At 30.3% G+C, this 16,090-nt stretch overlaps 1 protein-coding gene across 2 annotated transcripts in view; it reads left to right on the top strand.

The window, feature by feature from the left end:
• Positions 1-16,090, top strand: part of retn (retained) — a 254,968-nt gene that overhangs the window by 136,635 nt on the left and 102,243 nt on the right. For both annotated transcript variants that reach the window (XM_089638518.1, XM_089638517.1), the window contains exon 4: positions 12,590-12,662. In XM_089638518.1, coding sequence (XP_089494644.1) covers positions 12,590-12,662 — 73 coding nt within the window. The remainder of the gene's footprint in view (positions 1-12,589; positions 12,663-16,090) is intronic.

Here is a 16,090-nt window from a genome sequence, read left to right as displayed (position 1 = left end):
TAGAAAAATATATATTTCTGAACTATTCCAGCCAAATTCGCCAATGTTTAACGTAAAGTCTAAACTAAAAACTTACCCTTTTAAGCTGTCGCACCCTTAAATTAAATATACCATTCCTAAGAGAAAGTCCAGTTATATTCAATTTTCCAATCATGTCCTAAATCCTGTATCTAAATTTAGCTAATAAACAATTAGATAATGTTAATTAAGCGTTATTCTCAAGTGACCTACCAGGTAAGTATTGTACTGTATATTATCTCCATAAATAGTTAAGTAATAACATAGATCACTGTAGAAATGTATTATAAGTTTGTACAGCGCCCTTGAGGTGATTTTGCACAAAAACGGCGCTACACAAGTCATCCAATTATTATTATTATTATTATAGCAATATCAGAGAAAGAATTTTCATTAAATTTTACTAGAGACGTTCATGCACCATGACATGGATGTGTTATTATGTAATTTATTGTTAAGGCGAAGCTTAATGCCAAATCACTATTTTGATTAATCTTTATAACGAATTGGTGTACATTATGAATACTAAAAATATGCTTTAGATAAATTGAAGGTTTTCCTATCGCTTCGCTTGAGTAGAATACATATTAAAGTATAAATTACTCAATAAAAAATATAAATGCAAACTACCAAAAAAACATATATTTTTTCAATAGAAATGTATGAACGCGTAAAGGAAACAACTTAAAAAAATACAGTATTATAGCTAAGATTATCTGTGACAGTTCCACTTGATTAAATTTTTTGCTTTCTTATAAAATTATTTACAAAATAAATAAAAACCAGTTTTGTGCTGGAAATCGAACGTTTCTAGACTCCGTTTGTCAAGCGATTTTAATGCCTATAACCTACAATATAAGGTATACCAAGAGTAATACACATTTTTGGCTTGTAGCTGTGGCTCTTTAAACCTAAGTTATCTGACTCATTTAAAAATCATCAAAATTTTATTGAAGTTCTCAAAATTATTTCTACAACTTGTGAAAGTTCAAACCAAAATGTTTTTTGAAAATTGTTAATAATTTTCAAAAGTTGTTAACGTTCATCAGCTATTAAATTATTTGCTTTCCGACTTCCAACTTTATCACAATACTAACTTGCAAAAATTAAACTCTTTTCAGCGTATGTATAAACATTAAACGAGCGGACAAGACCGAAAACTATAATGTCACTTAATTATTTTATGATCTGTCGTATTGCATAATATGCCATCAAAATTTATTGGTATTTTTATGACATCTATGTGTTAGGTAATTTTCTAATTATCAATTAATACTTTGATTGTTGTTGCATCATTAGATTTCAGCCTACCTACACTTACCCATCATTCGTAGGAATATGGCCATATGTTTTACATATTTTGTTATGTTTATGACTTTTGGCGTCTTAAATTAGTCATTGGAAGGCGTTTTGAAAGTAAATAATATATGAAAAAAGGTGTTACTATCTAGGCTTGTCGATTTATAATATTAAGTATGTTAAGTTATATTAAGTGTACGTTATCATTTGATGTAATATGTATTTTTTATACTTTGATATAATGTAATACCCAAAGGCTTCGCATATCACGTTATTATGTGGCAATAAGCTAAATTCAATTTTACTATCGTGGTCAAAAACAAATTTATGTGTTTTAATTATCAATTTTATATAACTGCGCGCTTCACACGCTCTTCTTTCCTATTCCAAGTGGATCAATGTATAACACAAAATTCTCGTTTAAACACATTATTATAATTTTCAAGTCCATTAATTGTGTATTTCTGATTTTCATGAGTTACTTTTCTGTTGTTGTTCACATAATTCTCTTATGTAATTTTATATATACCCTGTCTTTTGATCAGATACATAACAATATAGTGGTTTTTGTTTCGTATAATTTTTTTCTATGTGATTATTTCTTAACACAATGAAGAAGTCTATAATTGGTTATATTTTTAGTATAATGTAAAAAAAGATAATATTCTAGTGTTGATTTCCCAAAGATTAATAACTGATAGCTTGGAAACCCCTAGCAGGTTTTCCCACGGGCTTGTGACTTTGTCGTATCACCACTGCTTACTTCTAGTGTCTTCTATCCATTTGATGTGTGCACATGTTAATTCTGTGAATACCTACTATGATGAAATACCTGTACCTTATAGCGGTAGTGTATTTATGATATTTTTATCGTTCGATGTAAATGATGTTGAACTGAACATAGTTTAGAGACTTTATCCGTGTTTATCACTCAACATTATTAATAATGACGTCGTAAAAATATGTTGGCTTTTGTTTCAAATCAAAATACGAACGACACAATACATCGGATATGGTAAATCGTGAAAATTGCTTTACTGAAGCTAATGTGCTTCTAATGTACGTCGTATTACGATTATATAGTAAATACAAGATAAAGAGAAACCAACTTCAGTATTACTTCGTATGCTATATTTGAAAACAATGGGCTGAGGAAGCACCTTTGATAAGTTATCAGTCTTATTTATCACTGATAAATATGTTTGAATCGTTCCAAGATACACAAAATAATTGATGATAAAACATAATACAGTCAATACAAACCTAACCTAACCATTTTTGAGAAATTTCACCACAAGGGCACTTTTTCGAAAGTTAAAAAAGCGGGTTCAGTATTTCCAGGTAATGTTAACTATTATTTTAAAATATATTTCCTGGGTTCGTAAAGTGTCTTAAAGTGATGTTTTTCGTCGTATAAGAATTAGCCTGATTAATACCGACAGAAGAAATTTCGTCGATGATACTGGAGATGTTGCTTTTTTGTTTCAACAGTTATAATGTTTTTGTTTAAATTAATTCCACGTTCGTTGAACATAATGATGATCAGGAAGTACTGCAGACTATCTATGAATTATCATAATTGTCATACCACTTTAGTGTCAACTTTAAATACCACCTGAGTTTGGATATCGTTGACGGAACAAATGTATGCGGGCATTTTAATAGGAAACTTTACACTCGACACTTAACAATGATACTTGCGAGCACGATTCAAATAAAAATATCACAAACTAAACATACAGTTGACATCTAACGTGGTTACATTATTCTTTTTTATTTTATTATATCCTTATCACCCGAAAAAGTAAAAATCTTTCCTAGCTGCGGGTAAAACTGACAATATTTGAATGTTACATACTTCTATAATATCAAAGGTTTTGTGATGGAACCCGCGACACCTATGTGCTAATTGGTTCCATGATAACTCAACACAGTGACAATTCAACACACCTTTAAAAAGTGATATAAAGTCATTAGAAACGATGAATTTTTTTTAACCTAACCTAACCTACTTAACCCAGTTAATATTGGTTTGTTTCATCACTTTCCATGACTTTATATAACTTTTTAAAGATGTGATGAATATCATTTTGATGATTTATCCGGTCACCGTGCTAATCCTAAGCTTTGGAGCACTCGGTTTCCAAAGGGTCCAACATGAGTGTATATTTTTTATCGTAACTAATTTGAATCTTTTTAACCTGGCCAAAACACATCAATGATGAATTAAAATTAACCATTAATGGCTGTGATGGCGAGTTAAGTTATTTTGAAATTCATTCATCTGAATTGTGCACAGGTTATATTCACGTTAACGCAACAAATGGCCAGCGTAAACCCTCTCATTCGTTACTCACCTACCTGGATGTTATGTTTATAATGAATTGGTCTGTTATTTTTAATTTATTGCATTTGCGTCGTATGATATAGAAAACAATGAAATGCTATTAAAGTCTAACAACACGTGCTCCAAATTCGATTCGGTTAATAATTGATTAACTTATGCGATCGTTTTAAAACTAAAATGGCTGTGCGATAAAAAATATAAATGTCAATAAATTTATTAAATCTTTATTTTTATTTCTAATATGTTTTCTATAATTGTATTTTTGTTTTAACATGTGTCATTTTCCGTTATATTTTATTATTTGTTTTAGTTCATACATAATTCGTGTACGACTATCATAATGGAGCTGACAGATTAGGCTATATGCTGAAAAAGGCCAAGCCACGAGAATATAGCGCGATTATAGCCTAGTATGGTAGTTGAGAAAATTATTAAAAATTTATTATGATTAAAAAATACATACTTTCGAATTAGAATTATAACTTCTTCAATATGTGTTCCTACCACTTACCTTCATCGTGTTGTCGGGTTAGAAGTATGTACCTTTTTTTGCCTCATCAAAGTTTATTCGATTAACAACTTGTTATCTCAGTAAGGATGTTTTCTAAATGTCTCAGCCCGGTTTTAATGCAATTACTTTTGCAATATTCCACTTGAATCCTTAACCAAATCATTTACTCTCTTTGAATAAAAATAATTTTTGTCTGATTTATATAGCGCCGTTTTTGTGAAAAATCGGGCGCTATACGTGTTTCTACATGTGTAAATATATATGTCGTTAAGATACTAGTTATAGGCCTTAGTCGGAAGTCACTAGATATAAGTCTTAGACGTAAGTCACTAGTTCTAGTATTAATTATTTAATAAATATATTTGTAGCTCTCTTGAGGTGATTTTTCACGAAAACAGCGCTATATAAATTAGCTAAATATTATTATTATCATATGACATAACTAGTACATAGTACATATTATGTACAACTGTGGCTCAAGTTAGAGACTTACAACTGACATACTCTCATAAATACTTATACGAGTACGTCAATCCTTCCTAGGCCACAATGTCTAGGTATCCTTAGGCGTTATTGATTAATTTTAGGTTTGCCGATTAATGCGGCGTTTTTAATTACGGACCAAGGTATGGTCGTGGGTACGTATCGCCGGGCTTACAATAAAAGACTAGACCATTATTTCAACACGCGGAGATTGACGGCGATTTATCACGTTTCGTTTTTCTTTGTTGTACTTTTTAACGCCAGTTTTCAAATCGAATCACAGACGAGCGAGTGTGTTTAAAGAAATGAGCACATCTAAAATCATAATAACATATGATGGATCGCGAGAATTTTGATCCGACAAATTATTGTAATCAATCCACTGGGGAAGTACAACTAACTTGATGTGGTGTTAAAACTTAACATCCTTGAATATTCAACTTTATTGTATTGTAATCGAATTTGGACAATCATCATTTAACCCTTTAACCATTTATTCCTTGCAGTGCCCAAGACTAGTGATTTTCCTTATTACCTTAAATTTTTTTTCCAAAAGCGATATAAAATTAAAAAATATATATATCCATTCTTCACATTCATAGGGTGGCAAAATATAAACAGTAATTTGCCTTAAATTTCTGTTTGTATTATGTTATCAAAAAAACAAAAAGTAGGTAGGTATATTTTTAAAAAGTAATAAACAAACGAAACCTCCTTCTGAAATTCTGATTCTTAACTGAGAATTAAACTTAATGTAATACGTCTGATTTGTAGCAGTCCCTTGGTAGAGGAAATATTAAAGTTTTAATAAGTACCATAATAGCACAGATACTCCAGTAGAAAATTGTTAATTTTTTTTCCTATAAGCAACATTTTTATTATATAGTTGCCTATAAATAAGTGTACCTAAAGGGTTAGAAAGTCCCATATTTATGTGATGTATTTTTTGCTTCGTTACAATCTAATAATGATTTGTTACCTTTTGATTATCCATTCATATTTATGATGAATTTTATTCAAGAATATTAAATATTGTTAGTGCAATTGAAATTATATCGTCAACTTTATATGGTCGTTAGTTACATTGTATTAAAAATAACCCTTTGTTTGCCAACAGAAAAAAAAACATTATAATTTTTTTAATTAAATGAGTCCTGTAGAAAAAAATACTAACCTCTAAATAGATTACACATAAAATGAAGGCAATCAATGGATCCGACTTTGTGTGAATGGCAGAGGTCATAGTTAGATGTAGAATAAAAATACTAATGTAACATTATCTCATCAACAACAAAAAGTAATTGATTAATCCTCCAGCAAACTGATTGCAGCAAAAAAATCTCAATTAAAAATTGAAAACAAAAGCGTGACCATTCTACTTTTTGCTGGACTCGAATATGAAAAACCTAATGGCGGAACTTTATATCACGTTGATTTAACCCTGACAAGGTGCCATCGGAAAATAACCCTTTGATGTCCATATATTGAAATACATAAATTTACGGAAAATATATTTTTAACCTGGAAAAATGGAGGAAGCGGTTGATCCGCATGCCTTCATAACAAAGGCGAAACAAAACATAAGTGACCTACATACAATCATAGAAGAAAATAAACTTACCAAAGAAACCAAATCAAAAATGATGAAAGAAATAAATAACATCATGGAAATGATATCGCACATGGCAATAGAATTAGCTAAATTACAAGAAAAGTGTGATATTCAAGAAAAAAACCAAGCACAAAAATACCCATTTTCATACTCTTCTGCAGTAAAAAACTTAATACCACAAACGCAAGAAAAACGATTTCCTATAATAATTAAAAGCTTAAAAGAAGAAGACACTGAAAAAATAAAAGAGAAAATACAAAAGATTAAAATTTCACAGTTGGGAATTCGAGTATGCGAAATTAAAAAAACAAAAAAAAACCTTATAATAACATGCCCAGAAAAAGAAGACGCAAAAAAATTAAAAGATAAGATAAATGAAGTCGACAAAACCATAATAGCGGAGGTACTTCTGAAAACGGATCCATGCGTAATATTCAAAGGTCTTGACAAAGACTATACCGAAAAAGAATTCTTAGAAGACATCATTGAACAAAACAACGACATCAAAATGATATGTGAAAAATACCAAGACAAAGAAATATTACAAGTTAAGGCCATCATTACAAACAAAAAAACTAACAGCAAAAACTTAATACTACAAACAAATCCCGAAATGAGACTACATCTTATTAATAAAAAAAAAATTCATCTAGGATTCATGAGAATCTATGTAGAAGACTGCAGTCCTCTTACCCAATGTTTCCACTGTCAAAGATTTGGACACACAGCACAAAAATGCTACAATAGAATGAATAAACCAACATGCAAGCACTGTTCAGAAGATCATCCCATCTCCGAGTGTAAATCCCTGGAACTGCCACCCAAATGCGCTAACTGCAACTCAGCTAACAAGAAGAAAGAAATAAACTCCTTGAACAGTAAAATGAATGAAGTAGACCACCGAACAAACAGCGAAACATGTAAGTTCCGATCTTACATGCTTAAATTAGCCAAAGAAAGAATTAACTACGACATTGAATAAAAATCTTATAAATAATTTTGTAAAATACAACCGAAAATGCATTAAATGGATGATTTCTCAAATAACGAATTAGAGTTAAATATTAAAATTCAAGAATATGAATGTATAAGTACCGATTCGTGTAACAAAATTATTTCTAAAAACATCAATGATATAATTATTATGCACATAAACATCCGTAGCGCTCAAAAAAATTTAGATGAATTAATTCTAAAAATAAATAATTTAATTAAAAAACCGGACTTTATAGTGTTATCCGAAACATTTACAAACGATGAGTCACCGTCTTATCACTTACCTGAGTACAACTATATTTCTACCAAATTAGACATCAATAAAAATTCGGGAATAATAATATTTGCAAGCAATAAATTTAGTATTGTTAACATAATAGAACATCCAATACACTTAGTAAACTGCATCGAAGTACATTTCAAACTCGGCAAATCAATATACCATCTAATAGCTATCTATAGAACGCATGGCTCGAATATTATTACATTTATTAATGACCTCAAATACATATTATTAAAATTAAAAAATAAACTTTGCTTCGTCGTAGGAGATTTTAACGTTAATATTAATGAAAAAATAGAAAATAATAACAAAAATGAATACATCAATTGTATGACTGAACAAAATTTTATATCTTGCATAAATAAAAATACTAGGGAAATAAAAGAACATACTCCATCTTGTTTAGACCACATTTGGACAAATGTAAACATTAAAGATCTTCACAAAATAAAATCAATTGTTTGGAAAACTAACATAACTGATCATCACTCATGCTTACTTCTGTATAATAATAATATTAAACATAAAAAACATAATTTAATAACCAAAAAATCAACAATAGATATGACTATTCTCTCTGAAAAATTAAAAAAGGAGGGTTGGAATAATGTTTTAAACAGTGATGATACTGAAATTTGTTCGACTAACTTCGAAAATATTATGTCACAACACATTAAAAATTCGACAACTGAGATAACAACACACATAAAATCAAAATTAAGACGTTTAAAGCCTTGGATTACCAAAGGGCTTATTATATCTATCAGAAATAAAGAAAAACTTTACAAAATAACTTTAAAAAATCCCCAAGATGAAAAAGCATATATTTTCTATAAAAAATATAAAAATAAATTAACATCTTATATTAAAAAAAGTAAGGAAGAGTATTTTAAAAATAAAATATTATCTTCAGAAAATAACCATAAACAAATGTGGAAAACTGTTAATTTCGCCATAGAAAATACAAAAAAAACACAAAACATTAAGTACATTGAACATGATAAAAAAATTATAGATGCCAATATACAGCCTAAACAATGTGCAAACATACTTAATTCCTTCTTTGCAAATGTTGGGAAAAATCTTGCGAAAAATATCCATAAGCCTTCAAACCAAGAAAACCATAAAAATAAAAATATACAGAAACATAATATACTTTCAATGTTTGAAACAACAACAGAATGTGAAATCTCGAAAATAATAGAAAATATGAAAGGAGGTTCGTCTCCCGGTTTTGATTCTATTACGACACACATGTTAAAAACTATGAAACCTCACATAATAAAACCTATCACTCATTTAATAAACTTAAGTTTAACAAATGGAATTTTTCCAATGAACTACAAAACCACAATAATCTCACCTATTTACAAATCTGGAGATCCACATCAAGCAACGAACTATCGCCCAATATGTCTAATTTCTAATATAGGAAAGATCTTTGAAAAAATAGTAAAAAAACAATTGGTAAATTTTCTAGATAATAATAAAATATTACACAAAAACCAGTTTGGCTTTATAAAATCACTCAGCACACAAGATGCTATTGCTAACGTAACTTCATACATTCACGAATCATTAGATAAAGGTAAAAAATGTGCGGGTATATTTATTGACCTTAGAAAGGCATTCGATAGCATATCCCATGAGATGCTATTAAAAAAATTGAATAATATCGGCATAAAAGGCAACGTGGTTAAATGGATCACCGACTACTTAAAAAACCGTCCTCAAGTGGTAAAAATCAATCGTGTTAAAAGTGATAAAGAGATTACAAGCTTTGGAATCCCCCAAGGTACAGTGCTTGGACCAATTCTATTTACTATATATGTAAACGATATTTTTGTTCAACCTTTACATGGTCAAATCACGTCATACGCCGATGATACAGTATTAATAATAAGTGATAAGACTTGGGAAAAAGTAGAATTAAAGGCCACAGAAGACATCAACACGCTCAAGAATTTTTTCGACACCAATTTACTGTCACTTAATAATGAAAAGACATTTGTAATTCCATTTGCAATCCATACAAATGATACTCCTAAAAATTTTAACATTGTCATACATAATAATACTAAAATTCACAGCCAAAACTATTGCAAATCAAACTGTACAGTACTAAAAACAACAAATGAAATTAAATATCTAGGAGTAATTATTGATAAAAATCTGAAATGGAAGGAACAAATATGTCAAGTAGTAAAAAAAATTAGAAAATTAATATATATATTTTTAAGAATTAGAAACTTTCTGTCGATAAAAAATCTATATTTAATTTACTATGCCTTAGTTCAATCCACTTTACAATACGCTATTATTAGTTGGGGATCCGCGTATAAATGTAACCTTCTTCCAATTGAAATTATACAAAGAACAATTATTAAAATTATATTAAAAAAATCCTTTGACTACCCAACAGAACGCCTGTTTGAAGAATTTCAAGTACCTACATTTAAAGACCTATATATTAAAAACTCATTAATCCAAATTATAAAAGAAAAAGATAAATATCAATTTTTAAATGAAAACAGAACGCGACTTAGACATGTTTTTCTATGCCCAAAACTAAATACGTCTTTTGCACAACATCATTATACTTACCAGGGAAGAACTTTTTTCAATCGTCTACCAGAAGAAATCAGAAGCATTAATGATAAAACCCAAATACTGCTCTCTGTCAAGAGACACTTTAAAAATATTCTGAAAAAAAAAACTACTGTCACTTAATTAATCTCACAAATATCCTTAGTTTTCCATAACTTTCTTTCTTTATTAAAATTTATTATATTAATATATTATCCTTCACTACTATCAAAAAAAAATACTACAGCAAACATACATTTATGTACAATGAATTATCTAAGTACTAACTAACAACAACATTTATGTACACTCCCCTTCCATACACAAGCAAATGCTTTCAATGGAAGAGTAGTAAAAAAACCCAAGATGTAAAATGAATTATGTACCATGTAAACTTATTATTAAAAATAAAAAATAATTCCAAAAAAAAAAAAAAAAAAAAAATATACTTTTTTGCCGGTGAGTAATTATATGGAACGGTTATTCAAAGCAGACAATCGTCGTACAAATAAGGTCGTTATGTGAATAAACCTTTATCTGTGTTTATTAATGATCGTCCATCGGTCCATCACCCCGCGAGTGAGGGCACGAGACTGACATCCCCGGAAATCGGTTCATCCCGGGATCACCATATCCCGGGATCATTGAAAAATTTCTGGATTTACTTTAAATATTCTACAAAAGCTTTTCAATTTCACACCAACATCAAGCCACTTTACAATCAAGACATCCACAACCACAATACTCGAAATAACAATAAAATCCGCATTCCTCAAACACACACTACAAAATATGGGTTAAAATCACTGAACTATATTGCCTATACACTATATAATTCGCTTCCAGATATGTACAAACACATCCACCATAATAAAAAATTGCAAAGCAATGCTTTAAAAGAATATTTTTTAACTACATTTAAAAATGAAAATATGTAACTGTGTTGTCATTTCTTGTTGTATCTTATCCATGTTTTTTTTCTTTCTGTACTTGTTTTCTATTGTTGTTTGTTCTACTTAACGTGTCATTATTTTAATTTTTAATTTTTATGCTGTATTGAATATGAAACTTATATTTGATATCAAAATACCGTTGTAAAATTGTTCCTACTACCTCCTACATATGAATTGTAAGTTCCTCCTGTCCTAAAATGAGTTCTGTTACTCATCGGGATTGCTCTAGCAAGAAATAAAACACAATAAAAAAAAAAAACAATAAAAAAATTTGTTATTTTTTCATATATAGCGCGTCTAATAAAATATAAATATCGCGGGAAAGCTCTGTATTTTATTTTCAGGGATCACTGAATTGTAACTTGATTATTTCTAAAATATTCTACAAAACTAATTGATTATTTGCTAATTATACAAATAATAACGTAAAACGATAGATATATTTTAATAATACCGGAATATCTGACTTTACATTAAAGTTGGCGAACTTAAGATGGATGTTCGTATGATCTATCCCGGTAAACGTCATTCAGTTTGATTAATTAGCCCGGGGTTGATGGGTTAAACAACACCTCTTAACGCTAGCAGTTCTCATTTCTTTGTTTTTACTGAAATGCGTCCAACTGTAGGACCGGACTGCGGAGAACCAGGTTTTACTTCGACTTATATATATACTTTTAATACTTACCAAAGAGCAACAAGCTTATCGTTAACCATGGAAATTAATTGACAAGCATCTCGAGGTCGTAATAAAGAATTAATATTCTTGTTCATAAAAGAAATGCGGTAGATATTAACGTTTTCTTGAGATGTTGCATTTGTGCAATTTATTCTTGCCTTATTTGAACATTTGATTACTCGATCTGAACCGATTTGCTTTGTGTTTCATGTGTCTTGTGAGAAAGAAGGAGCAATTACAATAATATAATATATATTCTTAAATTTCATCATGTATATTTTTCATACATAATCAAATTTCAAGACTGGTGAGATATTTCAAATAAGTGCCATAAAAACTTCATTGTTATGTAAATTTCAAATTAATTAATTATTATTTATCTACGTTAGTCGGCAAATATTATGACTAACGTTTCCCATTAATAATAGTTCATCAACTTAATTAAATTTTCACTTTAGAGAAGAAGCAATGAACTGAACACTAGGTACCTACCTACTAGTGTATTCCGTTTAACTATGACCTTACAGTTCATAAAATAAATATTGTTAGCTCGATTGTACGCACACACTATAACAGTGATTGGAATAAGCAATTACAACGATTTTTAGGTACCCATCTGCATCAACCCACCATATCAAAATATTATAATTTATATTAATTAATTAGTATGTACATGAGTTCTATCACATTAACTTTCGAATTTGATTAGAAATTTTCTTGTGTCACGCTTTTTTAAAGTTCTTATGTATTTTGTGTGTTGTAACAGTGTGAGCAGCAAGATTGATTATCGCGGTAATTAATTATTTTTTCCTCTTTTTGCAGCTTTATGAAATCAACGATGACCCAAAAAGGAAAGAGTTTTTGGACGACCTATTCTCCTTTATGCAGAAAAGAGGTAAGCTTCTACGATTCTATTTATTTTTAATTTAATTTAATTTATTTGCGTTATATACAGTTTATATACCTACAAGATCAGTGGGGGTAACGTGTTACTTAATCTAATATTTTCTCTGTATCAAAATAAGTCAATGAGAAACATCGAAAAAACAGTATTTACCTACTCATTTGTAATTATTCTCAACGCTTAACGCGTCACAAGAACCGATAACAAACAGGTGAATGGAGTGTTTGACTAATTGCTTTGTGTTTCATCTCCCGGGGTTCAATCTCCTGAGCTTGAACAGCTTCATCACTGCCAAAAAAGACAACTGTCTGCAACAATGACAATCCTGCATCAAGTTATCTCAATGATATGAAGATTTTATTCACCCGAGAAGGACGGGAGACGGGACATTCTCCCAAGAAAATAATTAATTCTGCGAAGTATTTAACATTTTTTGGTATTACGACATTATGAAAATACACTTTGTGGCCACAAAGAATGCAGGAATATAATGATGAAGGAGATTTGCATAATTACCGTTGCGTTTCAGATTTATACACGCATTTATAAACAGAAGACTAGAATGGGATATGCACAAATCTTTTCTCACGAAACCGAAACGCAATCGAAAACACTTTTACACTATTTATATTTATTTCTACACTAATTTGCTTCGGTCTCGTTCTATTCAAATTAATTGCTGTCCGTGTTATTGATCTGAAATCGAATCGGTTAATCATTGCAGTCTGTCTGCGATGTGTTCCCAATATTTCATTACATCAACGAGATGTTCTATCAATATAAATATATCAGACTTGATGAAGAAAACATGATTGATAGAGTTTTTTATTCGTTCCTTCTAATATCTCACCCACGCTTTGTTGCGACTCGTTAGCCGGCCGATGGATAATAATAATAAAGCTTAGATCGTGATATAAAATATTTTTTGTTTCTTCTTTTAATGTGTTTCGTTCTCTGTCTCTCAGATGAATCTATGCAGGAATAAAGATACGCCTCTCTGTCTCTATAAGATGTATATATAATTAACACAATCTTGATTGATCTGTGGAACTTGTAAAAACTTGATCGACATATACTAATGTGTTTTAATTAAGGTTTCAGATTTCATGCGCTTACGTCTCGCGATTTATTCGAGATGAGACGTTTTTCCTAATAAACGTACACCTACGGATATTCTCGCATACATATTACACTGTACATACAATAAGACATCTAGTGCACGCGACTGTGACGAAATTGGGCAATAATCATCAAAAAGTCATATCCATCAATAGATAATGCAGTTGAAAACCTTCAGAGCTAGCCCGTAATACCGAAATTCTATATTATTTCGTATTTGGATATTTAGTCAATAATAGATTTTTTTTTGTTAATTATCTTTGGTCATTTTAACTAAGTCATTATCTAGCTCTGTAAAGCGTCTTTGAGGTGATATAGTGTTCTTTTAAAATTAGCGAAGTTTCAACATTATTTCTTTAATATTCGATTTATATGCGACATGCTCTTGCCTTGCGGCCACGTCAAATCCTCCAATTTATGTAATTGATCAAATTTATCATCGCTGGAATGTATTCATTCGACCATAAAATCAAAAAAAAAATCGGCACAACAATTCCAAGAGATTTATATTATGTCGATCTATTAGTTTTCTTGCAATTGGTCGTCTTAAACATATTTACTGTGCAAAAAATATAATTTATTAAATGAAATGTTAAGCGCTTCTTGATCGTAACGAAAATTATCATAATAAAGCATGACTGAATGAATCTACGACGCTTTAACTCAATACGTTTTTTTATTTCTTTGATTGTTATGACGCCATAATTTTTAAAATTTAGATTATATTTCTAAGCAATTTGAGGCTTCCATTGGAGTTCCACAGGGTTCTCACTTGGGACCTTTATTATTTTTAATATTTATCAAGGATATTATAAAAAAATATTTGAAGGAGTAAACTTACTCTTGTTTGCCGATGACCTCGAGATTTACGAAACGATTACCTCCATTAATGATTATAATATTCTTCAATGTAATTTTGGTCGATTACAGGAGTTGTGTAATTATAATGAACTCTTTTTAAATATCGATAAATGTCAATGTATATACTGTAAAATAAATATATCTCAATCGATTAAAATATCTAACACTCTCAATCGATAAAAATAGCTAATTCTCTCCGTAGGCGATCACATATTTTCATTAAAATTAATATTTTGTTCATCGACGAGTGTGCTTGATATTGCTGTGTAGAGTTTGTTGATTATCGCCATCATTTCACCATTCTAAATCGGTTTGATTAGTTTTATATTAATATGAGAACATTATTCAATATGTATGCGTCGATATGATCGTTTTAACGATCTCCATATTATTATATTGTTGTTGTGCCGTTGCCAGCCATTGTGATTGGTTGTCTACAACTGATTTAACTTGTCGATTAACAATCCGTTTATCCGGGGTGGAGAACCGAGGGCCGCGGACAGATGGAATAACACTTAAAAAAATAAGTTTTTCGTATTTGATAATTAATTATAAGAAGTATGAACCTTCTACATAATAAAAATTTATTGTAATTTTCCTGGGTAACTCAGATGAAAACATACGTTACCATTCAGAAACTATTTGGCTAAATACACATTTTTTTACAATACCGAACGAAGTTATATAATTATTCTTCTACCTTCTTTTCTATATAGCAATTTTTTATGCTTATAATTAATGGAGGTACGTTTCAGAGTGGAAGATACTCTCAGTATGGCCCTTGTGTAAGATCAACACTGCTTGAAATGGCTTTAAGCGTGTTTGGCGGCCAGATCCGAATAGTCAGGTACTTTCCCACATACCTCAACATACCCCAATCACGGATTCCATAGTCTCACTGGCTATGATGCTTGGTAGAATTTGGGACCTTTGTGCGGTAAAAACAAAAATAGAAATATCATGCGTTTTCCAGTATACCGAACACCATTTAGTCGCCAATTTTTAGAGAGATTTAAAGGAGACTTATTTTCTATCAGAAATGTCTTTATCTTTTTAAGATGAATCTTTCTTTATCCCTGTGCCAGATGTAACACACCCAGGCCAGTCGGGCGTGGGGTGGCGGTAGGGGGGTGCGGGGGAGCGTATGTTTAATTTCCCGGTAATTAATTACACCCATTCATCAGGGCTCGTCATCATTAACAACAGTGGATCCAGAACGAACAAATTGGATTGTCAATCAGGTAAATAAATAGGTGACCCAACAACGCGCCCAAATGCGATGCGTTTAGTATAATGATAAAAAACTTAATTATAATCAGTTCAGGGTTTTCCGATTAGTTTAAAGTTTTGAATTGCTTGCGTTTGTGTAAATCTGAACTAACTGTATAAAGAGATTTCGATCACAAATCAAAATAGGTACTTCAATATTTTTGTAATCT

Source organism: Hesperophylax consimilis, chromosome 13, assembly GCF_061612785.1.
Source record: "Hesperophylax consimilis isolate HC1 chromosome 13, BYU_Hcon_1.0, whole genome shotgun sequence".
Taxonomy (NCBI): Eukaryota; Metazoa; Arthropoda; class Insecta; order Trichoptera; family Limnephilidae; genus Hesperophylax; species Hesperophylax consimilis.
Note: the sequence above shows the minus strand (reverse complement) of the source record. Positions and strands in the feature narration are given on the sequence as shown.